This window comes from Haliaeetus leucocephalus, unplaced genomic scaffold (genome assembly GCF_000737465.1).
Source record: "Haliaeetus leucocephalus isolate CR32 unplaced genomic scaffold, Haliaeetus_leucocephalus-4.0 Scaffold566, whole genome shotgun sequence".
Classification (NCBI taxonomy): domain Eukaryota; kingdom Metazoa; phylum Chordata; class Aves; order Accipitriformes; family Accipitridae; genus Haliaeetus; species Haliaeetus leucocephalus.
The window spans coordinates 6,533,475-6,561,287 of NW_010973002.1; the positions used below are offsets into that span (position 1 = coordinate 6,533,475).

The window sequence follows — 27,813 nt, forward strand, 5'->3', positions numbered from 1 at the left end:
CCCAGAGTATTTAATTATGACTTTTTTTTTTTCCCTTGGCTTTCATTCTGAAGAACAATATATTCTATTGTGGTTTGGTTTTATAACGATGACTGCAGTTACAATTGATTCACCTACTTGGTGGCATCTGGATAATATTTATGAAACTGCATTGAGAAACAAAATGTATAAAAAACCATTTAAAATCATAATTTATTGCAGGAATTACTCAACAAATTAAAATAGCTTGAAGTCCTCTTATGCAATACAGTTGCTATTGCTAGCATCGGCCTGTAAGCATGTATAACTGAGCACGTGACACTGCTCATATCTTTTTATCACTTTCTAAGCTATACTTTTAAATTCTGGTGAGGGCAAACTCAAACTTAGTTCAATTAGCACAGCTCCACTTTTCTAAAAACTGTAAATTTACTCAGTGCAAAGTGGATGTAAATTGTTGCCAAGTGGAATGGACATTTTAAACCTTCTTCTATTGGTATACGTGACTATTGCAAGTGAGAGATCCAGGTAATCAGGCTCAGATTGTGTTAAATCTCAGCAAACAGCTCAGTCATGAATTGAAACAGTTATGAAAGTTTGTCAGTTTGTATGCTTCAAAGCTTTTAAAGGGGGAGGGATGAACGATGACTGTTCACATGACATCCTCACATATTATTTTTCTTACTAAAAGAAATAATTCATTTTTAATAAATGTAGCTGCAGTAACCTTCACAAAAGTTTGCAATGGACAGAGAAGATCATTACAGTTAAAATATGCGAGAATGCTATTGTTACAGAATGTGTATAGAAAAATGATTCTTCTTAAATTTAGCCACGTGAAAATGACAATTCAGCAACGTGTGTCTGTAAGTAGTTTTTTTGCACAGTCTTCACAAGCAGATAATTTTTTTGATTCAACCGGAACTTCTTGTCATAAGTGACTTTTTTCAGGGATTCATTCATTTTGCTATTTTATTTGGTTTTAGTCTGAAGCATGCTACCTAGCCCATTTTTCCTAATTTCTGTAGTAATTGTAATTTTCAGATGAGCAATTCTGCTGGGACAGAATGCTAGCTACCTGCTCTTCACTTTGTTTAGTACGTAATAATTTATGGATATTTTTTCTAACATTTTTTATTGGTAATACATGTAAAATAGAGCCTGGGTGATAATCTGCTAGAAGATCCTTCTAAAAGTATGTACCTTAACACTCTTTCTTCTTAAAAAATCTCCACCTTTGTATAGTAAATATAGCATATTTAGTAAATTGATCTATTAAATATATGTATTTATGTGTGTAGTACTTATGGATAGACAAACTTGCACACGTGTATAATCATGTACTAAAGAAAACCTGCTGGTAGTAAAGATTTTTTTTTTTTCCTACCCAGATATAAGACTGGGATGAGACTGCAGTGGTTGGTGAATACATTCCAGATTTATTTTAGTAATTAGCATTGATTTATTTTAATAACATGAGAATGTAGTACAAGGTTATGCTTAAAAATCTAGTTATTGCATAAAAATTGAGTCTTCCCATTTCCATTTCAGATGTTTTGTTGAGTTTACTTCTTGGAAGTGACATGCTAGCTGAGGGAAAATTTTGGCAGTTATATATGTCTGTAGCATTGATAATATCCGAATATTATTTGGCCATATGGAGTATTTGGTAGGAGCAGCCTGTGAGAGCATGTGATTTTTTTTACCTTTTTTTTTTTTTCTGTAAACTTTCATCTCAGCAGATGAGAATTTGGATGCTGCTTTATCTAAGAAATAATTTTATTTGGTTACCAGAACTTTCAAAATCAATTATGTAAAAGAATGTATTAAATCAAATGCTTAGATCAGAAAATGCTAAGGACTTTCAATTAAAACCAAACTTTGCCCTGCTGCACAAAGACAATCTCCATGAGGATTTCCAAATTTAATTTGAATTTCCATCGTATGAACATTAGAAATACATTTTAAGCACCAAAAACTTATGCATTCTCGTGTAATTCATATTTTCTAGCTTATTAACCCTCTCTACATGGTCTCTGCTTTTTTTCCACATATTTTGGTGTAAGTCAGGTTTTGAAACATTGTCAGAATCAATGAATCTTTAAACCTTGGACTTTTACTGGGGATGCTTTAGCATTGCTTTTTACAGCTGATCATGTAATTGTCACTAATGTACTAGCATTAATGTGTGTGATTGTTGTCATAGCATTATCCCATTTTCAACAGCTCATTTTTCAGATACCAGATCAATATAAATTGTTTAAAAAGAAATAATCAATTAAGGAGACCTACCCACAAACAAAAATAACACAGAGCTTTTACTGTCAGTAGATTAAAGCTACTCATACTCTACATTTTTGGCACCATTTGGTGATCGGACAAACATAATTTAAGAAGTAATTAATTGCAAATTACATTTCAACATAATTCTCTTTCCATTATCTCTGAAATGTTCTCTTTAATAAATGAAAACCATATTTTGTGGAAGTCTGCTGGAATGAACAATTTCTCCCCCCCCTTCCCCTTACATTCTGCTTTTCAGGATGATGAAAACAGTGGCTTATGTTGAAATATTTTCTACAAATTTAAAAGAAGAAAAAGACCAAAGAAATGTGGTATTTTAAAAGAATTTATGGGTGGAGATTAATTCCAAACACTAGATCACGTCTTGTTCCCATTTATGTGGCCAATGTGGTGGGGAGGAATAAAAGGAGTTATTATTCTACCCCTCCCTGTCCTGACCCATCCACAATGGCAACTCTTAGTCAAGAGACTAATAATAAATTGCTTTTTTGCATCTTGTGAGGAGAAAGAATGTGGAGTGATAGAGCTTCTCTTCCTTCTACATGTCATCCAGCAGAACTACATGTTGCATTTACACCAGCTAAGAAAATACAGGAGGCAATTAGACCTCTTCTATTGCAGTTTGGTGTTAGGGTAGATCTTGAGTCAAGAACTGTCAGTTTCTTCTGACTAAATTATTTATTCTCTTCAAATGTCTAAATATGGTAGGAGTTAAAATATTACATAGTATAGTTAAAACCTCTGCATAGTCTCCTTTTTAATAAAATAAAGGATGCAAAATTTGCTTCACTTGTGTATATCCTATTTTTCACTGAGAAATGATGCTTTGTGTATTCTCAGTATCAGGATATACTGAGTTTTGATGTTGATACCATGTACAGTTGGATGTATATTGGCACAGAACATACGTATAAATGCATAAATCTTCACCATATGCATACTTGGACTTTTTCTTGATCTTGCGTTTCTGTGTACCATCAGTAAAGCAGAAGAGCAGATGATAAAATTGCATAGCTTAACTGCAGTAGGAGAAAGGAAGAAGTCAGATACAGTATACTATGTCCTTTTTTCACTAGTTCCCCACTTCTCCCCCCTGCCCCATGTGTCAGTTGTGCTCTGTGAGATGGAGGAACGAGGGTTGAGTTCCCGCAGCTGGCTTGCCTTACCTATAATCACATTCATGGTTAGAGACACTGCAGCCTGAAATGCATGGTTTAAGGAATATTAACTTCTGCTTACCACAGGGGAGAAAAAAGCTTAATTGGTGTGGGGGATCCAATAGTTGTAGGAATGCTTCATATCTTGTAAGAAGTAAGAGGCCAGTGAAAATTGCTGACTGTGTCAGATTGTTTGCTTATAGTTTCCTGTGTGTTCTTGCTTATGATCCTTATGGGCCTCATGTGCATGATTCTTCAGCTCCCAGCAATGCAGATTTTCACTACAAAGCAGATAAATTGTGGGAAATTTTGTGACATCACCAATTTTCAGAAAGTAGAAAGCAACATTGTCGTATACGACCAGTCACCTGAGATCAGTCCTATTCAATATGTAGTGTAGGATGAGCAGAACATAGTACATTTGCTGTGGATTGTGGAAGGACAGGTTTCTGTTCTCTGCAAAGACACTGGAATTCATAGAGGTGATCCTATGCTTTCAGTTAGCCATGATAGATCTTTTAAGGCAGATTTTACAGCCTACTAACCTGGCAATGCAGATGGAGTTCAACCTCTTTCTCTCTGGCATACAAGGTGTTAGAAGTCGTTCTGCTGTTTGGACAGAATCAGGTATTTTAAAGCACCTCCATAGCCTGTTGTAGCCATAATGAGAAGATCAGAGACCTGAGCAGGCCCTGTATTTTTAGCTGAGTATTGGTCTATATATGTTTGATAGAAAATTAGAAGACACCTGAAATTGTCTCTTATTTTGCCAAGCATAGTCATAGCCGCTACTTGGAAACCTTGGAAACCTTCAATTCCTGTTTTTCCTGAGATTTAGAGATTCACCCTCTATGAACTAGCACTAAGTTAGTGTAAAGTACTTACCTGTTTGAGAAGAAACAGAGCTGTTATCATAGTAATTGGAGGGTTTTTTAAAGCATATTAAGCATTAGACTGACCTCCATTTGTTTTTCCTTGGAGTCCCACATATTCTGGGAATCTGGGATTCAAAAGAAATTGAAGAGTGGAAAGTAAGAGCTCTGCTTTATGCTATTGGTGTAGAGTAGAAAGAGAAGTAAGGTATATACATTCTTTAGTGGTGTTAGTAAGGTAAAAAGGTTCTCATCACATATATGTGAGATACATGGGGTAACTGCAAAGAAATGTGCATACGGTCATGATAGCTTTATGGAAAATAGTGGTCGCTTTATTGTCAGTTTTGTAGTATTCTGTGCAGTAACAGGAGAATTAAATTCCAGACTACTTTGTTAACTGTGAATAAAGTGAGATTTTTAATACCTATAAAAATCCTAAACTAATTTTAATACTTTTGTTTCTTCACAGTTGAGAATTCCTTAGTCAATGTGATCAGTGTCATCCTTGAAACTCCTGAAAAATGTAGTTTATCCTGAAAACTGTAGTTTATTTATTGCCAGGACTTTAATCTCTTGGTGACTTTCAACTCTTTGCAGTCAAGATTCCTCAGTAACTTTTTTTTCTAGTTCAATGATTGTTATTTGTTTGTATGTGTCTTTTTATGTGAGCTTACTGTTCTGTCATAGGATTTCCTGTGGTATGTTGGAAAGGGTAAACTAGTGATCAGATTCCTGAGGTGGAGAAGGAGAATAAAAGCCCAGGCTAAAGAATTTTCTACAGAATTGGCTTTTAAAATGTATTGTGATGGAAAAATAGGAAAACATCTTGGAATGCTTGGTCAGAGCCATTAAGGAGTTTCCCAGGAGCTTTTAGCAGCTGGGAAAGGGGGAAGTACAATCTTCTGTGGAGAGTCTTTCTTTTAGATCTTACCTCAGTTCTTCCACTGAGTGCAGATTTATACCTTGTAACTCAAAAAACCCCTCCTCTTGTCTGCCCCATTACCATGTTCCTTAATAGTGTTTGGCAGCTGCTGCAAGTAGGTTGCATTTAGATGTGGTTGAAATCTCTGAAGAGTCCAAATATGGGGTCTGTAGCTCATTTCCAGCCTTCCTCCCCACCCCATACTCACTCACCCAGTGGTGCCTTCTTGGCTGCTGCCAGAGTGGAGGAAAAAAATTAAGGAGCAGAGATGCAGTGGCGACAGAGGTGCTAACAAGTTTGGAAGAAGGATTGATAGTCATTGCAGTTTCCCCTTAAGCCTGCCTGCCTCAGATGTTACCTCCCCACGTACTCCAGTCCGTCCATAAATAGCATCGTCTCTCTCTCTTTCTCCAGATTTTTAGTTTAGGCAAAATAGGTGCTATATGGTATTACCTTTTGCAGCTGCCACTTTGTATATCCATATAGCTAGTGGTGTTTTAGTTTTATATTCTTATGTTTTATAGTATCTGTAAGACATTGTAAGTGAGTTCCTTGAGTAACTGTTCTTTATTATCTTATTCCAAGAGTATTATTAGGAGCATAATTCTTGGCCTAATTATTTCTGTTTTATCCTGGTTCTTAAAGGGCTGTTTGAGGGAAGGAATTTTCTTCAAAGTAATGGGAGTTGGCAGAGCAAATCCTAGTTGTTTGTGTTTGTAGTTTACTTGTAAACTGAAGGATGCCATAAGTTTCAGAAAAATTTCCACCACAACACATTGGTTGGGTATGGGTTCTTTAACAAGATGAATTTGGCTGAAACTGAAGATCTGGGCAAATATGTCTATATTTGCTTAGTCAGACGTTGCAACAGGAATGTTCTTGTATCTGGGAATAAAACAGATTGGTCTGTCTTGTTTCACTGTTATAAAAACTGCTTCTGCTATTCTTAAACATAAGAAAGTAATAGCAAGTTATTTGCACTGATGGAGCTATTTGTATGTAATCTGTTCATGGCATTAACATTAAAAAAACCCTGTTAAGTGTTTTGGACTAAGGCATATTAGCCAAAATTTAATTGTAAAATATATGCAGCATGTGAGATGACACGTTACAGTCCCAGAGGGACTGATGACCTCTCTGAACAATCTATAATTGCTGTTTGCTGCTTTGTTTCATAAATAATACTGTATATAATAGTATGTATACGTGAATATTTATTTATATATGTGCAATACATAGATTTGTTCTGTTTCTTTTAGCATAGGCTTAGATCCAAAATGGGTTACTTCCACTCTGAGTGAAGTTAGCACCCAGCTCTGGTATGGCAATTTAAAAAAGAAAGAAATGAAAAAGTTGTCTCAGCCATTTTATATAAAATTTACCTAAGCACCTTAAATTCTTCCATGTGTCCAGAAGTGCTGCCTTAACAGCTGAAACATTTTGCTATCTCTTTTGATACATCTCCCTGACTAGCCTGATCTCTTAAATATGTTCAGATCACCTCCTCATTCAAAGGACTATTTCAATAATTTGTTCAGTAACATTTTTACAAGTAAATATTTAATAATTTTGTTGGCGTAGACATACAGAAACCTCTTTTTCCCTCAGTGAATCTTCAGCTCTTTTCTGATATTTGGATACTCTCTAGAGAAAGAGATACAAGTTTGAATTCCCCCAGGCAAACAAGGGAATTCAGCCAAGGTAGCCCCCACTGGGGAGGTGTCTTTACCAGGAGATTTTTATTTTATTTCCTGTGCTTTCAGAAGGAAATAGTGGTCTCCACTGCACTTGGTGGACAGTGCCTTTTTTTTTTTTTTTTTTTTTTTTTTTTTTTTTTGTGAACATGTATAGTGAGACCTGATAACACAGATTTAGGTACCCTGATTGTATTAGATGTGAGACAAATGATGAAATCTTCAATCCAGTGAAGAATGTAACATTTTTGTTCATGTTCACAAATAAGTCTGTGGACACTTTAGGAAGCTAAAGTAAAAAACCTAAAGGGTTTATCAGGTATAAATGCTTTATGGATTACTAGCATTTGAGAGAGTCCTTTGAGATCCCAGTATGAATAAGGGCATCAATAAAATACCGATGTCCAACTTTAGGCATCTTCATTCCTTTCCTGAACTGACCCATATTGTTCTCATTAGACTGTAATTAGCTGCTTGGTTTTACAGTTATGAAATCGAGTAAGAGGTTTCTTAGTCTGCACAGCATTGTGAAGTAAAAGTCATGCCTTATCACAGTGTGTTAATGAATGGACACAGTTAATAAAGGCATAAAAGACACCTTAGGATGCCTTCTCTGTAAATCTGTTGTGTTACGTAGTTGGATGCAGTGGGACAAATCCACAGCCTTCTTTCTGTGGTCAGTCAATCATTTAGAACTCATTATAAACTTTGGTGTGTTTCTTCTTTTTCAGTTTATTGTACGGATCTGTTTGTGGGGAGCTTACAGAAAAACAATACTTATGGATTAAATTCTTGTTGGCATTTTAGTGCTGGGATTAATTTTGAAATGTTGTGGGTGGTTCATTAAGTCTTACGGATTTTCCCTGACAATTTATCACGTAAAAAAGATGCGTATTTTTAATTTTCCTCTGCATTGAGTCATAGTGAGACCAGTTTCATGTCTACTTTTAAAAAAGGCAGAAAATGTTTAGTGGTTGACACACTTTTTTTGCTAAAAAGAATTTTAAAGGTAAAACTGTGCAGTTGTGCTTCTGCCTTCTCTCCTTCCTCCTTTCCTTTTCTCCAAGGTGGATAGATACCTTTTTTTTTTTGAATTTCAGGTAATTAGAAACATTGACAAAATCTATAAATGGGAAATGATAATAATGAGAAATGCTTCTAAAAATAGTAGTAAAATTAATTTTATATGGATGTTATGGTTTAAATTAGCTGAAACTCGATGGTGTTTTTGAATGCCTGCTTATCTGGGCTTGTATCAAAATATTTCATTACCAAATGAAGTTTTATTACCCAATAATATAGAAAATTATGAAAATTTATAAAGTCTTATTTTTGTAAGACATAAGAAAAGGAGCACCAGTAAACTTGGTGAATCAGTTGTTTAATACGTAAAAGAGGAATCCAGTTATATATGATTAATAAAAAACTACCTACCTTTCTGTGACTTACAGGCAAGGCTTTTGGTACCTTTTTTATTTGAATCAAAGCTAAACCAGCACAATTTTTATCACACCCAACCCCCCACCCCCAGAGATTTAGGCCAAATGATTTGAAAGTTCTTTTATGTTCCTGTGAGTAACTATCGGCTGCTTCAACTACGTCCTTATATATCTCCCTGTTATGTTGAAAATTTTCCTGACATTCCTACGCTTGTGATCATAATCTCCCTATGCCCTGATAGTCTCTTGTGAAATTGAATTAATTAATTCATGTGCCAGGTTAATTGTAGTCAGTTTGGTACATCCTCTCCCGCTCTCATCCCCTGACTTGGGAAATGTCATGGAAAATGCCTTCTGAAATGCTAAATCCTTCTTTATCAGGTTCATTTGAATTCAACTGGAGCTTCTGGAAGCTAAGCAACTGTTGAAAATTAAGCAATTAGCCTGCGTGCTTAAGAAAACATCCACCATTATGGCTTATATATTGTTCTGATATTACTGATCTGAACTGTTTAATTAAAGCTTGCGAATTCACTAACAGAAATAAATTATTTTCAAACCATACCAAAATTTATTGAAATTTTCATCTGAGAAATTCTGATATGACAGTGGGATTTAAAAGGAAGATATTGTGGTTTACATAGCAGAGTGAGCATGATCCATGTTAGTGTGGAAAATTAATGTCCTCTGCTTTCCTTTTTTTGTCTTTTTGGTTACCAAAGCATTGTGTAGGTCCTTTGAAAAGTAGCTGGGGTTGGGAGAAAATGCTAGTAATTGGAGGAAGGGTAGTTACTTACTGAAGCATTTTAGAAGGGTAAAGTTCCATAAGGAAAAAAGAAAAATACTGTATAATTGCAGAATAGGGAAATGCTTATAATATTGTATATTGTTTTCTCTTCTGTGAAAGTTATTTTAAATTAAGCTGAGCAAATGTTTTGCATCTTTAAGTCTTCTGTTCTAAATGAACCATACTCAATACTAAAACCTCTACTTGGTGATAATACTGTAACACCTATAAGTCTTCTACAGTTGTCCTCACAGGGTTTTTTTTAAGAAATTACTCAATTTTTCTACAGTTATGTAACAGCTTATGTATATTACAATGAGAGGGCTATGATAGTGAAAGCAATTTAAAGTGAGCCTTTTTTTGAAAGCTCACTGCTTTTTCATTGGAAAGCTAGATGGATAATCTAAACTACTCCTAGATCTGCTGTAGTCTAGCTCAGTTCTGTTACTTACTGTATATACATTTACAAAAACAAATTTCTGGAAAAGACTTCATTACTTTAGGGCTCAGTTCTAATAGGATAATCTACACCAAGCAGAAATGAAAATGTTTGTCAGCTATAGAGTATTAGAATCACAGATTTTGTGGGTTTTTTTTTCATAGAGGCAAGAACCTAATCATGGGGCTCTACGCATAGGTCTCCTTTAGGCATGACTGTTGTTGCATTCTTTTGATAGAGCATGTGGGTTTGTATCTGCATTTTGGGTTAATATAAATGTTTCTGATACATGTATTCAAGTCACTTACCAGCTCCTAACCAGCTCTCAGCATCATCTGAAAGGTTTTGGATGTGCAACGTCCTAACTCTGGTTGTATGAATGTTGCTACTCCCCTGGGGAATACAGGTCTCAGAGCATGTTAGAGCAGAGGATAAAGCACTTTCAGCTGAAGAAATCTGACTGTAGAACAACCTTATAGAGCAAGCACCCACTTTCTTTCTTCCTTTGCTCAGCACACTAATCAGTGGCAGTCAGGGTGTCAAATACAATAAATGGACGTGGCAGCCAAGTCATGTGTTACTTTGATATCTGTTATCTTTCCTGGCCAGAAATTACAAGGCAGTTTGTGGAACGCTTGCTTTGGAGGACACTGGAGTAGATGATAATCTGACCATCTTTAGAAAATATTGAAAAGTTTGAACATCTTGAAGAGAGTCTTCAGGGAGAAAGAAACACATAATTTTAACCTTATTTATTAATCCAAATCTCTACCCAGGCATAATTCTGAGCCCATAAATAGAAAAAAAAAAAATAGCATTAGGGATTTAGTTATTTCTGGCAGCTTGGTGGACCAATGTCACTAAGACAGCAGTTTAAAAATCTGAGTTAGCTGTAAACTCAAGGAATATTTTTAGCAGTATATACATAAAATCCACAGACAAGGTAAATAAAAAAAAGCTTTATGTAATATTTTACATGTCCATCCATGCACCTTAACTTCAATGGGATTATAATTTGTTTTTCTGTTTTCCTTTTTCACTTGGTTATCCCTCTTTGTATGTAATTTAGTGAAATAGCTAAGACACGTTTCATTAACGAAGAATCTAACAAAGCAATTTCACATTGTTAAAGTCAGTTGATTTAATGATTAATGTATTTGTTATGCTTGCAGATAAAAAATACATTTATATAATGTAAACTAATGACTGATTTACTTGGATGCTGATACAAATCCTTTTGCCATTGTGGTTTCATATTTTATAAACAGTGAATTAAATGCCAGTGACTTTATTATTGAGGAAAAACATAAATTTTGTAGCATGAGTGAAACAGTGTATGATTTGCCAAAGTAGAAGAGAGTGGCTGAAACTCTGTGATGAGACAAAGATAGTGAGTCCATGTCCAAGTTGATTATTTCCATTTTACACCTAGCTTGAGCCTTGTGGAGGCAGTTTTATTTTCAGTCTCTGCTATTTTTGTGTTCAATAGGTAAGAATTTTATTGATTTCACTGAACTTCTTTCTCAAATGAAGTGTTCTGGATCAGAAGCTCAGTGTAGACACCCTCTTCCCAAGTTTGCATTCCTAATAATAATGACTTGCATAAGATCAGTCAAATTTTGCAATCTCTGTTGTTGGTCCCTCGTAAGGACAGTGATGCACATTTAAAACATTACCCTGGGGCAGTTAGGTCTTGGCCTTAATGGAAAACACCTTATTTCTTGTGGACATAAAATTTCTACATCTCTTAAATATAATATTAAAAAAAAAAAAAAAGCAGGGGGAGAGAAATCCCTGCTCCAAAATTTTGAAATGATATATTAAAGTCACTATAAAAATTATTTATGCTGTGACTCAGATTCCAAAGTCACTGAGGCACTTTGAAAATTTAGTTTCAGTTTTCTTTTTCTGGCATGGTTTCAAGCTGATTTCTTGCTAGTCTTTTCCCTCCTAATGCTGCATTCACTGTGCTGAACTAAAGGAGTTACACTAGAGTTTTCTATGGAGAAATGGAGTCTTCCCTGAAGCATGGGGAAATTTCTCCAAGTCAATTTTGTGGTATGATGTGGCTTTATCCCTTAATTATTTCATGTCGAAAAGTTGCTGTCCTGTTTGATCTAGAAACAAAGACAGAAACAGTTATGTTTTACAGATTAATGGTTGATAAGCTATTTTAATATCACATACATAACTGAGTAGCATCATTGCTAAGTATGCAGTTGTGTCAGTTTTTTCTGAGATAAAACTAAAATTGTCTTGAGGTCTCTCTATGTTTCAGGACACCTTTATCTTTAGTGGTTCTATATTAGCAGGATAAAATGGGATGGTAATGCTCTTACATTGCTGCAAACTCATTGCAGTCTACACCTTCCTCAAGGGGGGCAGTGGAGGGGGAAGTGCTGAGCTCCTCTCTCTGGTGACAAGCAACAGGACACGAGGAAATGGAGTGAGGCTCCATCAGGGGAAGTCCAGCCTGGACATTAGGAAAAGGTTCTTCACTGAGAGGGTGGTCAGTCACTGGGAACAGGCTCCCCAGGGAAGTGGTCATGGCACCAAGCCTGTCAGTTCAAGGAGCGTCTGGATGATGCTGTTAGTCATACAGTTTAGTTTTAGGTAGTCCTGTGAGAAGCAGGGAGTTGGACTCAATGACCTTTAAGTCCCTTCTAACTTTAGATATTCTGTGATTCATTTTATTACTTAAAACAGACAATGCTGGCTTACCAGGAGAAATAATCAATGAAGTTTCATTAATCGGTTCTTACTTCGCTGGCAGAAGTAAAACCAAATTAAACTAAATGACAAATGTTTCAAATCAACAACTTTTTTTCCCTGTAAGTAATGTTGCATGTCCCAGCACTCTCATTTGACTATTAGAACCTATTTAAGACATGGTAATTAGTTTGTCTTTGACAAATACCAGCAAAACATGTTGCCACCTAGGAAAAGACAGGAGACCTTCAGTTCCCTGAGTTAGGCATCCAAAAATCCCCTGCTTGTTGTCTGCCTAATTTTGGGAAAAACTAAGACTTGCTAGATACATCCCTGTGAGCTCTGTAGGTGCCTTTGGTTGCAGTTTTGTATGTGTTGTTAAGCCATATTCTAATCAAGAAACTAGAGAGCATGGAACCTAGTTTTGGGGTTCTGATACAAGTGCTCTGAATTTACTCTGGGCTGTCTTACACTGTGCTCTGGGCTATTGTAGCAATACTTAATTGAATAATCAGTCACTTTCAAGAATAGTTATGCCAGGCTGTATCTTCGGAAATCAGTATTTTCAAAGACAGTCTAAGGTTTTTGTTAACAGAATATTATTTGATGGATTAGTATGAAAGTTTTTGCAAAATGAACAATTCAGAATACTTTTTTTTTTCCCCCCCCCACACTCTAGACAATTGATTTAGAAGGGTTCAAGCTGTTCATGAAGACTTTTCTGGAGGCAGAGTTACCAGATGATTTCATTGAGCATCTTTTTACATCATTTAGCAACAAAATCTCTCACTGCAGCCCGTTAATAAAGAACAAACCCCAGCACCTTTCTGGAGGTAAGTAATAAAATCACAGTATAAGAGCTGAAAGTTCCCTCCCCCTCCTATTTTACTTCTCATAGCTGTAAATATATGGAATTCTAAGGTATATGTATTTCTTTTTTTGTTCTGATGTTTGTGAAATTGCAGAAGCTAACTCAACCATGAACAAGAAATACTGTGAAAAGAAATGGAAATTAAGTGGTTTCATCTTTAATTCACAATAATGATGCAGCTGAGACACCAAGTGGACAGTATTTGTCATGTTAATGCTAATCAGATCACTATGGTTACATGATCTTGCTGCCTACTCTAATGTGTAAATACTTAGAAACCTTCAGAGCTTCATGCAGGAGGCTCCTGCTGGTGCTCTACAGCTTCTGTGCCTAGTTACTGCTGCTTCTCTTAGCTGTCTAGGTGTGATACTGCTATTAGTAATGCTACATACTTATCAGCTACTGATATTTTAAACATCCTATAAGTGTTAGCAGTATTTCTTTTCCCAGGTAGAGATCTTCTTTAATAAAGTGTGAAATTTTCATGCTAAACTGAACATTTTTATTATATGTAATTTTGAGTTCAGAGGACATAACATGTTAAAATACTTCCATGCAAAATAGTGTTAAAAACTGTCAACTTAAAAAATTTTATAAAACGTTTACAGAAAATTTGCAGAAGAAATTTAAGGTTACCTTCTTAACTTGAAATATTTGGTTTAGCACTTTAGCAATTCGGGAACTCTATCAAAATCCAGTAGCTAAAAGCAGAAGCTAGACTAATTTAATGAAATAAATTGTGTGTTTTGAACAGCTGGGATAATCAAGTGCTTAGAGTAAGTTACCAGATGGTTTGATGGGTACTTAATTGCTTGAATTCTTTATGTGAAGATTAGGTGTCTTCAAATTGCAACTCATCCAGAAGTGTGAATTTGGTCCAAGTGCTACCAGCTGAAATGCTAACTTTTCTTGCAGATAGCAAGCACTAGATTTCCATAGATACCTCAGTGTACAACACTCATTATAGGCTTTCAGATATCACCCATTGAGTTGACCTGTTTTTTCTTTTTAGTGCATGCCACTCTCAACTGTGTTAAATGGATGGGTTTCAGTTATTTTTCTTTATTTAAGTTTACAGTACCTGTTATTTCCACTTCTTAGCTTTGTATTTTCTGGCAAAAAACACCAAACAAACCAACCAAAAAACCCATATTATATTATTGTCTTCTGTTATATTATAATGGTCATTAACTGTAATTAGACTTAAATGAAAAAACTTCTTTATGCTAGCAAAGCTTGCATACCACATTGAGGGTATGATTCTTCATATAAATTTTCTTTTTTTTTCATTTGAATTGAATTCTTCAGGTATTTTTTTTATCCTTTCTAATCAGAACTGCCATGGACACATCTTGTCCCTCAAATACCTGCTGTGTAGACAGTACATTTCCAACTTCTTGGGCTTTTGTTGTTAGTTATCTAGACCGGTTCCATGTGCAGAGCAGTAGGCTTTGTAGACTATGGTGTAAGCAGTTGTGTGGAGTATTCAAAACCTTCTGTTGCTGATTACAGCTCTGATAATGACTTATTCACTGGTTTGGGCAAGTCATTTAGACCAGTGATTCAGTTCCTTGCCCTTAAAGATGCTTTGCAACAGAATCTCTAAGGGCATGTCTAAATGTATTCTTTATTGTATGCTGCAGGGTGTATTTTGGATGTCCTAAATTTTCAGCGTTGCTTTTTTTTCAACTATGAATATAGATTCTGTTGCCTATGAAGTCTCAGCAGCACAATTTCATTTCTACTGTCATTACTTTTAGTTTTTCATTGAAGTTTTTGTCATGTTTTCATCAATGAGTAGCATCAGCAATAAACATGCACTGTACCAGCCACCAAAATTTGTAATCTTTTACACTTGACACTTTTTGCCTGATAACTCCAATAGCAGCTACCATTTAGTGGTGCATATTTATTTATTATGCTGTGTTTTTTACATATGTTGTCTGACTACTATTTCAAGAAAATCATCTTTTATCATTCTTGTGGTATATTTCTATGGTTTTGACATTTCATATGTAGAAATGATAACAGCTGGTTTTAGGTCACTGCCAGATTTACAGGTAAATTCTGGCCAGTATAGGCCGTACTCAGCTTTCTTCACTTTCACTATAATTCTCTCTGATAGATTTTATTCTTATGTGTGGTATAATAATAATAATCATTATTATGGTTGTTATTGTTTAAACTGTATGGTAAGTTTCTTACTCTAATGCTACCTCCTAAAATTTTTTTCTCCTTCACTCACTTTTCTGAGTTTGTAGTTAATTTTCATCTCTTTCTGTTAGTAAGGACATCAGCAATAGTGTAATGTGAGACCAGATTAGCAATCTTCCATGTGTATACCAGTAGTGTGATACCAGAAGAACTGTTTGATACATTGTTACATCCAAGCATGTTCAGAGAGACAATCCAGTTCACATCATGCAAGAGTTATTTGTGCTTGAAAATATACTGTTCATAGTGTAATTCAATTGCATGAGATTTAAACTAGATGTTACGTCTTTATAATTTGTAACGTTTAAAGGGAAAAAGTGTGCATTGGTGCATTTTGATGTGCAAATGAAAATTACGGAAACCTTTGTTTTAGGATTTTTTAGTAATTTTTAAGTGTTACCAATAATGAAAAAAACTTACCATACTGGGAAATAAATTTGTCAGAAACGTTTAACATTCTTCTGGAAAATGGAAAGGTACACAAGAGCTAGAGAAAATCACAAGGAAAGTAGCAGGGTTTATAAATCGCTCTGGTATGTGTCCGTTTTTTTACTTGGTGTTTCTTGGTCCACTCATGTCTATTTATAAATTGTATTTTCAGTTAAAGTGTCTGAAGAGAGATGGAAACAGATGCCAGGTAAGCAGCAGCACCGTAAGTCATCTGTAAGTCAGCACATTGCAGCCACCCCTCTCCCACCTCTGATTAAGAAGTAATACTTTAATCTGTACCTTGCAGCTGATGATAAGCTAAAAGATACTTTGAAATTGTATGCCTTCTCATTTGGATTTCAGGACTATACATTTTTGAGATGAGTTAGCCCAAGTTTTATAATACTTTTTATTCTGTGCATAAAATTCATGTAAGACTGGAATGTGAACTATTTGTGTAAATTGTGTGATTAAAGCTAGCTTCTTAACTGATTAACATTTATAAAATGTCATCATTTTAAGGACACTTAACCAACACACAAGCTTATTTAATAGAACATTGCCCTATTAAATCTTTTTATTAATTTAAATATTTACTTTCAGTGTTTATTATCTGCCTGAAACCATGAACATGAACTTGATTCAAAGATATATTTTCTGCATGCCAATTTTCTCTTATGTAGTGAATTATTTTTTTAGCATGTGTACCTCAGTAGACCTTTGAAAATGTGTTGAGATTGTAATGAAGTTTTTCAAGATAAAAACAGGGAAAAAACCCCACCAGAGTTCTGTTTCCCTTTGCTATAGTAATTAACTTGTCCAAGACAAAGGGATGAGAGAAATTATGTATGCAGATTATGTGTGCAATGATGAATCTGTTCTGAATCAGTTATAGAAGATATTTTAAACAGTAAATCCTTTTGTAAAGTTTCATCTTTAACATCACTAAAGTCAGTGAGAAATGTAACAAACTTGTAAAGAAAGTATTATTACTCCTTTCTCTGTGTTCTCCTATCCTTCCCCCTTTTTTTCCTCTATTTATTAGTCCTGCAGATTCCAGTAATATCATCAGGACCAATTATATTAATGTTCTTTTGAAACAAAAAGTTTGGCAATGTTCAAACTTGTATTCCAAGTGGTACGCTGGAACTGCTCTTGATCACAATGTTTGAGCAATTATCATGACTATTATTTAAATTCTGTATTTATTTTCGTAGTATTCTGTGGTCGAGACTTCCATGTTTTAAATGTGTGTTGCTCTGACACGCATCTGGCTGTGTTTTTGGAAAGACTACACGCTTGGGTATTATCAGAGTTTTCTTTGTCACTAAAACATCTTCAGTTACTGTGCTGGTATCAGTCTATAAGTTAGATGAAGCTTCTATGAGCACAAGGAAGTGGATGCAGCATTGGGCAGGGACTGTTTTAATACTTAAATTAACATGTAAGGTAGTAGAATAAACATGTTAACCAAATTTTTTGGTAGTCAAAAGATATCAGATCAACGAAAATGAAAAAAAGGGTTATGCCATTCCCATGACTGGTTTTTTTTTTTTCAATAGTTTGCTTTATCCGTATAAAATTTTAAAACCTGACTATCATTTTAATTCTGGCTTTGCTGGATAAACTATGAACATGAATTGTTTAAAACGTCACATTTATATTTAAATTAAGAAGGCATCTGAGATTCACATAAAATGAAGATGCATATATGCAAGAGTTATGTTTTCATTTTCTGCTTACATCATACATTACAAGTAACAAAGGCTATGTGTTATTTCCAGGTCTGAGACTTAACAAAGGCACCTCTACATCCCGACCTCCTACTCCTGCCAACTTACATTTACCAGACATGATCCAGCTGAAAGATATTGTGTGCTATTTGTCACTGCTAGAAAGAGGAAGACCTGAAGACAAACTAGAATGTATATTCTTTTTCAAGTTAATTTTATTTATTTATTTCAATAAGTCATCAAGAATTCTGTTTCTAAATTTTCTGAGTTCAAGATTCAGTTTTGAGTAGCTGCATTATAAAAATACGGTTCTAGGTGACCATTATTGCAGAAATGATCTTTTATTCTTCCTGATAGTATTAATTTCATGAGATTTTAACTAAATTCTATGTAGCACATGCCAAGATGGGGAGTAAGGATCTGCTGTTAAAATAATCCTTTCTATACTGTTGTCTCTTGATGAGTATCAGATCTAAGAAAAACAGATGAAATATACTGAAGAGATAGAGATATACAGAAGTGGTGAATAATCTGTAGAAAACAAACTAATTCAAACAAAGGATAGTTGTTAATACAGGTTGCGGGTCTATAATACTAGTAAATACAGAAAAGCCAAGAATGATCCAAGTCATGTACTACTGTTGGGAATGAGTGTTTGACACTGGGAGTTAGAAATTACTTGATTTGTTTTAATTAGGGGCCTGATTCGTTAAAGCCCAATGCCTCTACCTGTTAAAAAAAATAACAGTTTGATCTGCGAATTGGAGAAAAAAAGAAAGAAATCACGTGTTTCCCTAGTATAGAATTTTAGAAGCCAGTTTTCCAGATAGATAAACAGTCAATCCAATCATATAGTCCTTACTGAGAGCAAGTGTACTTGGGTATACATAGCTGGCCTGTCTATAAAAGAACTTTAGGATCAGACTGTAATACCATATGGAAAGTAACTACTCAATATGAAATCAATATGAAAATAGGAAATGCAAACAGTAGGCTACTTCTGCCGGAATGAGAAATTCATTACAAGGTTACATGACCGCATATTGTTGAAGTATCTTGATGTTTCATTACCTGTAGTTAGTTTACAATGACAACTTTGTACTCTAAGAAAGTTCACCTACACCTTTGCCTCAGCAAAGGTTATAAGGAGCTGTCCCCAAGTTTGGTAATACCAGTTTGGTATCATGTGATTAGAATATGAGGATGTATGCATAAATGTGTATTCAGAACACAAGCATAGGAAAACTAAGATCCTAGGATTGAATTAAATTTACAGTATAATAGCTGTTCCGTGGTAGCAAGTTACACAAGCCTTATCAGAGCTCTGAAGAGCTCTGTGCACAAACCATAGCATGAAACGGAGATCAGTTGCGTCCCCTGGTGTCAGGAACTGGTACAATGAAAAGGGGGAGAGACAGAGGAGCAGGCGATGATTTTAGTGTAGGGGATGTTCCATGAACTTCTGGCAACAGGAACTGCATAGGCAAAAGATGGTGGATGATCTATATGATTTAGAAGCGATATCTAATAAATGTACGGTACTTACATGTTCTGTATATTCAAGATCATTAGCATTTACTACATATAATTAAAGTCATGGTTATTATATAGGTTTATTTTCTACTTTGTCATACAGAGTTGAAATATACCACATGTTGTCACTTTCTAGAGTCTAAATTTTGGCTTATACTGTACTATTAGAATGCAGAATTCCCTGTTGATTTTAGTTGAATTGTCCTTATACATTAATGGGATAATTTAAACCTTTGTCTGAAATAATTGTATAGCAGTAGGTGTGGTAGATATAAGGTAAATTATAAATCAGTAGCAGTGGAGTGAAAAAAGAAAGGGTGGCTTATTCCAGGGTTGCCAACATTAATATTAATACTAATCTCAAATCATGATTTTTTTTTTCTATTGACAAAAATGGAAACACTCTGAATCATAGCTGAGTGTTTGGAAACTTGATTGATGACAAACAGAACATGGAAGCAGTGCTTTCAAATAAAATATGATATAAGCTGGAGGATTTTTTAAGATAAAATACACTAAGAGGAAATAATGTTTCGCTTTCGGATCTATATGATCTATGGATTTTCATAGATTGACAAATATTCCAGCAGATAAGTGGATTCTCTAACCTATTAACAATCTATTTCTAGAGGTCTTAAGCACTGCAAACCTAACCTGTTTGACATGCTCAGAATATCTGTTATTCATAAACTGTATGTGGCCTGAATATAAAGAATATCCCAAACTTTTCTAGCAGAGATAACACTAAAAGAATTTAAGTTCTCTTTTTAAGGTCATAATGCAAATAGTTCAAGGTGTGGCTATATTGTTAAGTACCTTCATGCTCTGTGGCTCAACCTGCAGACTTGATCCATAGAAACCAGTTTCTGCTCTCCATGTTGTTTTCACATGTACCAAGCTTTACTTGCTGGTGTCCACACTATGATTCTTGGTGCCAGGAGGCAGTATGAAGGGTATTAGACATAAATGGTGTGGAGGAGGCATACGACCTCCACAGGTACCGTAGCTTTACAAACATAATATGCTTACAAGTGCTGAAAGTTCTTTCCGCGATTATGAAGAAAAACCTCCATGAGCTGTGGTTTTTTTTGCCAGTTTCTCTTATCAAGACTATCAATAACCCCAAGTTACTCTGTTTCTGTTCTTTCCATACCAACAGAAGCTTCAAGAACGCCACGCTGTTCTTCTGTATTTTTGCAGTAGTATGATTAGTTATAGTCTGTCTTTTTGCTATGCTATGTAGTTCTTGGACACTCAGGCTTCTGTGGAGAGTGACAAGCCCTACAGTTTTCAAAGTACATGTGCTGGTGAAAAGAGGAAGTGCATAGAGCACTTGTTTGTGCATGTGTTTTTGAGAATGAATTCCCCAATTTCTTCTCAAAAGAACATAATTTTGAACTTTGGAAATTTCTGGGATGCCACTTTTTGTCATATGCAAGATTAGAAGTTCAGAGGTTGCAGGTGAAAATGTAGTAGTGCAGCAACTGATCTCATCTTGGTAATTTTATTTTATTTTAATACATTTTTAATTATTTACAAAAGGTATGTAGTCTAGTAATAGAAATTGAGTGGCCAGTCAGTGCTATCAGTTGAAGGATGGGAAAATAAATGTAAAAGATTGACTTGGGCTCTGTAGTTTGCATCAGAACTTCAGTTATTTTAATAATTTTGTTGTTTTTTTCTCCTAGAGTGCATAAATCAGCAAGAACATGAATATTTAGCAGGGTGTGAATAGAAAAGAGATTGCATGCCACACCAGTAGCGTAGTTTTTCAGAGTCTAGCCAATAGCACAGATTGAGGCTTTTCACTACCTAATACATATGTAATTGGAGAGACTTTGTTTGCTACAAAGGTGAAGCAGTTACAGTTATGCTAATGTCTGTTTTTAAGTGACTGATTAGAACTACTGATTCATGTTAAAGGGAAAAAAAGTTGTAAGCATTACTTCTCTGGAGTGGGTAAAGATCAGGGAGATGCTAAAACTTGCTTTCGTGATAACTGTAGAACATTGTTTCAACCAGAGCATTACAATCACAGAGGAGGAGGAGGAGGGAGAACCAAAGATTTGAACTTTATCACTGAGTGATGAAATGATTCATCCCTATGGAAACGGAATGCTTAATGGTACCTTTGCTGGATAATATTCGCTGTTGTGCTCTGAGCAGGTTTGGTAGAAGGTGTACTCGCAGGGACAGTACCAATCTCTGGTGGCTTTTAGCATTAACTGTTGTTTTACACTGAAACATTTCTGCTATGTAATTCACAGGCAAAGAAAGATATTTTTGTAGATTTTCTTAGCCTATAACTAATGAATAATGGACCTTTGTAGCTTGAAACAATGTACTACAGTAAATATCTTCAATCTTATATTATAGCTCTTAAGAGTAGTGCAATATAGTGGCAAAAATTGCTGAAGTGGTAGAGACATATAGTATTTACCTTTTTTCCTCACAGTTAGCTGAACAACATGCGAATAAGATGAGGGATATAAGGGAAGCAAACCAATTCGTGTATCAGTTAAATATGTTTTGCTGTAAGTCAAAAATAATAAAATTCTTTCTGAACTTTAATTTCTAATTGCTAAGAATTTCCTCTCATTTCTCATTATATTATTTCCTGAAAACTGTGATAAGCTTTGCTTGCAGAGTTTATTGGACTGTAGCAGCATTTGCTGTGGATCCAATGCAGTGGTATTGTTCACTGTTGAATAGGTCATATGTTATGTTTCCAAAGACATCTGATAAGACAGTTTATAAGCAGATTGCTTGGCTTTTGCTATCAGTCAAGGCATTACAGTGTCCTGGAACCACCTGTATATGGGCTCTCTTCTTTCTCCTTAGGAAATAGATCTAGGGGGGAAAAAAGCACTTTTGAAGGGGGTAGTGTTTAGATTTCAGAGCTCTGACAAACTGTTCCAGAAAGTAGGGACAAAGAGTGAGGTATTTGTAGGCTTCTGGTTTTCATCTTTAGCCTTTCAACAGTATTCCTACCAAAACTTCAGGCTTCTTTCTGCTCTGCAGTCTGATGCAGTATATGATCAGCTGAGTAAGCTGCTTTGAAATACCTTGGTGATGGTGGATATACCCGCTCTTGTGGCTAGAATCAAGTAATGATACAAACTTGAAAGTATATATTCTTTCTGGCTATTGTCAAAATACAGCTATTGTCTAGGTGGCTCCCCAAAATGTTGGGAATACATTTTCAAATCGATAAAGCAAATCTGGTCCTGGGAGGAGTCATGTTGACAGTCTGTGAGAATGTTTATTAGTGGATTTGACTGATTAGATACTTCAAATAATAATCCTCTGTTTCATTTAGTTGGTCAGAAAGCATTTCCAAAGCAATATCACTATTGAATAGTGATAGCTGCAACTAAAGGAGTAGGATAGCATTGTAACTTCAGCAGGCTTATCAACATTTGACTGACCAATTGTGTATTACCCTATGTTTGGTGAGATGACAGAGAAGGGCCTTTTGGTGGTACTCCTCATGAATACAGATCATCTCTAGAAGGAACCAGAATTAAGTTCACAGACCAAATTAGCTGCTCGAGTGATTATGTGGAAAAGGTGCAATTACACTGTCCTCCTAATATGTCTTGTTGGAGGCAACTGTGGCAGGGTAGTCGCTGAGCGAACCTCTTGCATAATACAAAACGTTTGGTGGGTCTACAGTTAGTGTGATCATTAAAGGAAAATGTTAATGTTTGTCCTTTGAAACTCAGGTTTGGTTGTTTTGTGGGTGGGTTGGGTGGTTTTTTGGTTTTTAGGAAATAATGTTACTATGTTTTCTAACTGAGTTTCCTTCTCTTTGTTTCCTTTTTAGTTATGTTTCGCTTATATGATACAGATGGGAATGGATACCTGGATAGTTCGGTAATGTTATTTATGTATTTTAATGCATTGTAAGAGTATGTCATAATGGTATACCTATACAAAACTACATTAAGCCAAATCAAGTTTATATTCTTCCTGAATTAATAGAAGCAGTATAAATTATAGTCAATTAAAAAGTCACCCATTTTGAAAGTAACTCTTCAGTTTTCTTTTCCATTAACCTGCTGCTTCTACAACTCTATAAATTTTCAAATGCTGACACTGCTGTTGTGGAGTCCTATTTTATAGTCTTCTGATTTTTAATCATATTACTGTAGGGGATACATTAATATGATTCCTAAAATTCTAATATGCTGCTGGGAGATGTGCATGAAAGCACCCTTTGTAAAGATTTCATTAAAAGGGGAAAGTGTGAGAGTCACACAGTGGATGTATGTGGAGAGATGTCAGAACTTCCATGTTGTTATTAAGAATATTAAGGACAAAGTTTTGAGGAGTAGCCCAACCAAATGTTTGAAGGAAAATCAGAGATATAGCAATCATTTAAAAAATTTAACTATTTGTTTTCTTTTAGCTAACAGAAAGAAGTATTTTATTGGCAACTTTCTTTTTTCTTTTTTTTTTTCCCCTTCTTCTTTTGTATCTCCCTGAAGTAAGACACCATAGAGTGAATTGGTAAAGAGGAGGTGATTCCCATAAGTGATGGGAATAGGGAAGCTAAGTTATACAGAGGTATAAAGTAAATATTGTATCATAGGTTTAGGCAATACAAAATACGAATTAGGTAACTAGTGCATAATCAATACACCTGAGAATTTAGAATGATTCTAGATAAGCATTTGGGCGTGTTTACAAACCAAGTTGTATACATGAATATGGAAGAGCACTAGTGATAGGTGATCAAGGGAAATGCCAACACTGTAAGGGTAAGAAAATATCTCTGTATTAGTTTATACCATCCTTATGGTATATATCCTTATGCCTTATTTCCATTAGAAAGTTGTGAATTATACACTTGCTGTTAAAAAAATAGTTTGTTAGAGTGCTGGAATTTAAAGGACCTTACATCATTATATCACAGGGTGGACTTCAGATCATGAAACCCATGCTCGAATGATCAACTAGGAAGGAAGAATCTATTACTACTTTCAACCCAGAGGCTGTCCTTTGGTTGTGGAGCTGTATTTCACCTCCCTGCATGCTTTGCGATCCATGCCTGATGTTTTGCTAGTGAAGTGGATTCACCTAAGAGTGTACAGCTTCCACTGTAAAGGACATTTCATTAGGAACATTGATGAAACAGTGTCACTGAATGCAATATGTTTGAATTATAAGTTGCTTGCAGTAGAATTTGTGTTTATAATATTGCATTAAATAGTATCATTTTTTTTTTGTTCATCTGTAGGAGCTGGAAAATATCATTGCTCAAATGATGCATGTTGCAGAATACCTTGAATGGGATGTTACTGAACTGAGTCCAGTAAGTATCCATTTTGCCACAAATTTTTAATGTTGCTAGAGATGGCATTTAATCATTTTGTGATACTTCATGTCAACATGTGATTATATTAGTAAGATAGAAATAATAATATTCTGTGCTCCCCTGTACATTGTCAATTAGCAGTTTTATGAGTCTTTTTCTGATGAAATCCGATCTATGAAACATTTTTGCTAGTTTAAGGTTTTTCTTCAGTGCATGTAGTAATTAACATTTATAACACAACCATCTGGTTTGTCTGAAAGTTTCTTTAAAGTAATTACCTCTTATTTGTATTGTACATAGTAAGTACACAAGGGGACACAAATTGGTTTGGGAACTTTGGGTGATAATAAAATGTAAATAGGAGTATGACACTTCATTTTCTGAACTGTCAGTATTCATTTTACTACAGGTGCCATACAAATAATATTTTCCTTAATTTTTGCATGCGGATGAGGGAATTGGAGATCTGCACATGTTCTTACAAGAAGTTGCTATATTAGAATATGGATTTTATGAGATTTTTCATTAACTGTGTAGATCCTTCATGAAATGATGGAAGAAATTGACTATGATCATGATGGTACTGTTTCTCTAGAAGAGTGGATCCAAGGAGGAATGACAACAATCCCACTCTTGGTCCTCCTTGGGTTAGAGAATGTAAGTATTAACATAAGAGTCTCAAGTTTCTGCTTGCATGTCAGCTGTGGCCCTCAGATTAGTTTCTCTGTGGCCTGTATAAAGAATGGCTTTTCTTTGTTTTTCTTTACTATGGCTGAATGACACGCAAAGAACAGAAATGTGTCCTCAAAGTCAAAGGTACGTTAGAGTGTTTGAAGCAACACCAGATGAGCCAGTGCTGGAGCTGGAAGCTGTAAAACGCTGATTAATTTGTCCTGTTAACAGCATACTGTTAATTCCTAGATGCAGTAGTATCTGTTAAGAATGTTTTACGACCGTGTGTATGTTACAGCTGGCTTCGAGCAGTGTCTGGGCTTCCCAGCATGGTGCTGTGTTGTGTGGCCTAACCATACTGAGTCACAGAACAATCTAGGTTGGAAGGAACTTCTGGAGATCTGCCTCTTGTTAAAGGCAGGGCCACTGATTTTGTTATCCAGGGCCCTGTGAAGCCCAGCCTGGACTAATTCCAGTGAGGTGGATTCCACCAGTTCTGCGGGTGACGTCTCCCAGTGTTAATCGTTCTCAAGGGAAAGAGCTTTTATCTTACACGCAGATGGAATTTCTTCCGCAGCAATTATTACCCGTTGGCTCTTGTCCTGTCATGACACATCCCTGTCAAGATAGTTCTTCCGTCTCTGAAACTACCTTAATAAAACTATACTAAGTAGCAGTATCAAAGAGTGTGCTTACACCAAAGGGTAGAGTGTTATGAAAGAAGAGCTTATGTTCTGTACATTTACAACTTCACATTAAAGATAAGACAGATGTAATATGATCAATTTTATACCAGTTCAACACAGCTGTTTTAACACTGGCATGTTGCCAGTGCCACCTGCTGTCCTGTATTTGAGCTAATTTTGAGCATATGTATTTTAGCATATGTTTCAAATGCTTTTATGTTGAGAGAAAACATTTTTATTTAATTTTTTTCTGAAGTCTTTTTGAGATATTGAGGTGAAATAATAAATAATATTTACTTTCCCCATATACTGCTACAGCCTGAACTAAACCTAGACTGCTGTAGTTGCTCTATGGTATTTTATTTGCACAAAGAATGGTCAGACTTTCCGTAGGGAAGTATGGGACAAAACAGTGCATTTAGCAGAAGATCTAAAATTCTTGCAAAATCCTATCAGTCAAATTACCAGCTAAATATCTGAATTGAGGATAACTTTCAGTACATTTGGATCACTGTAAATACTAGTTCCGTAATTCTGTACGTGTGACTGAGTAACAAAAATGTTAAATTTCTTCCCTGTCATCAAATAACAAATCTTTGTCAGGCTGAATTCTGTTATTTCTACAGATTTACTCTAAACAAAGGGCAGCAAATGTTCTCAAGCAATCAGTATAGCAAATAACTAGTAGTCATTTTCAGTACAGATTTTTTTTTGTGACAGGTGATGTAGATATTCTGGGAGTATTTTTCAGTGTCTACGCTTCATTCTTTCTAAATTTAAAACTGCTTAAATTCTGTGATAAATTAATGCAGATCGTTCTGTAGAAGTTTATTTTCATATTAAAGCAAAAGCTATTAGAAAGAAGCTATGTAAATTTATGTTATCAGACGTATTATCCTTTTGAGTTTTTTTACTACTTACTAGGTAATTTATCTTCCTGTGCATAGCTTTACTACAGAAGTAATAAAAATACATAAACAGTGATCAAAATTCTGTAGCATGCTATCAGCATGTGTCAGTGTTTCTGTCATCAAGGGTATTCCCAGTACTTTGTGTGTTGAAGAGGTGTAAATGTACAGTTGTGAAAAAATATTATAATGGTATGCAAAATATCTTTTTGATCAATAAGCATAGTTTTGTTAGTTGAAAGTTGGAGTACATTGGATAGGCTGGCTTTTAATGCTTTTTTAATAGTTTGCTTTACTGTGAATGAAGTCCATTACCTACAGAACTGTATGAGCTGAATTTGTAGTCATTTACTAATGATTTACTAGGAAATTATGCCATCCTCTAAAAGGACTCCCATTTTTCTTTTCATGTTTAAAAGTGCTCTTGATTTCTTAAACTATTTGCCTAATATGTAGAGAAAAGCCAGATTTTTAAATTTTCTATCAAACCACCAAAAAGTTACTACTTCTGTTTGTACACAGTTTTAAATCATCAAATCTAAGTGTATTTTAGGACATTGAAAAGTTAAATCAAGAAAGTTAAAACTCTAATGCTTCTTCATCATTATTTTGTGTAAACTGATAGCATGATTTTGATGGTTTAACAGCATCTAATGCATTACCCAAGCTCTTCATTCCAGTGCATCATTCCCATTAGTGGAATGCTATTATTTCTTCTTACATGCAGTTGTCAGATTTTTGCAAACCCAGCTTCCCAGGACTCTGCTTTTTGGCTGTCTTTTTCTCTCCTTTTAGTTATGGTAACGAAAAGTAAGACGAGTCTTTTGGACTCAGTAATCAAATAATAAACTTCTGATATCTTAGTTTTCCACAGGCTGATTAGTATGTGAAAATAAAGGGCACAACCTAGTGGCTTATGCTGCTTAGACATGTCCAGGTAGTCTTCACATGTTGAAAATAAGCAACCCCCCCCAAACAACCAAACAATTCTCTCACCTTCTTTTAACTTCAGCCAACTATGCTTTGGCTCTATGCTGAACTCAGGCAATGATGAAATTTTAAATCCAACAGATCAATTTCTGAGCTTGTCCAGTACGGTAGTGACAAAGAATTGTCACTGTAGTTTATTTAAAAAAAGGTTA

At 35.2% G+C, this 27,813-nt stretch overlaps 1 protein-coding gene across 1 annotated transcript in view; it reads left to right on the top strand.

The window, feature by feature from the left end:
• Positions 1 to 27,813, top strand: part of DGKB (diacylglycerol kinase, beta 90kDa) — a 327,543-nt gene that overhangs the window by 45,962 nt on the left and 253,768 nt on the right. The window contains exons 4-8 of the mRNA XM_010577640.1: positions 12,985 to 13,138; positions 17,604 to 17,744; positions 22,912 to 22,961; positions 24,328 to 24,402; positions 24,943 to 25,062. Coding sequence (XP_010575942.1) covers positions 12,985 to 13,138; positions 17,604 to 17,744; positions 22,912 to 22,961; positions 24,328 to 24,402; positions 24,943 to 25,062 — 540 coding nt within the window. The remainder of the gene's footprint in view (positions 1 to 12,984; positions 13,139 to 17,603; positions 17,745 to 22,911; positions 22,962 to 24,327; positions 24,403 to 24,942; positions 25,063 to 27,813) is intronic.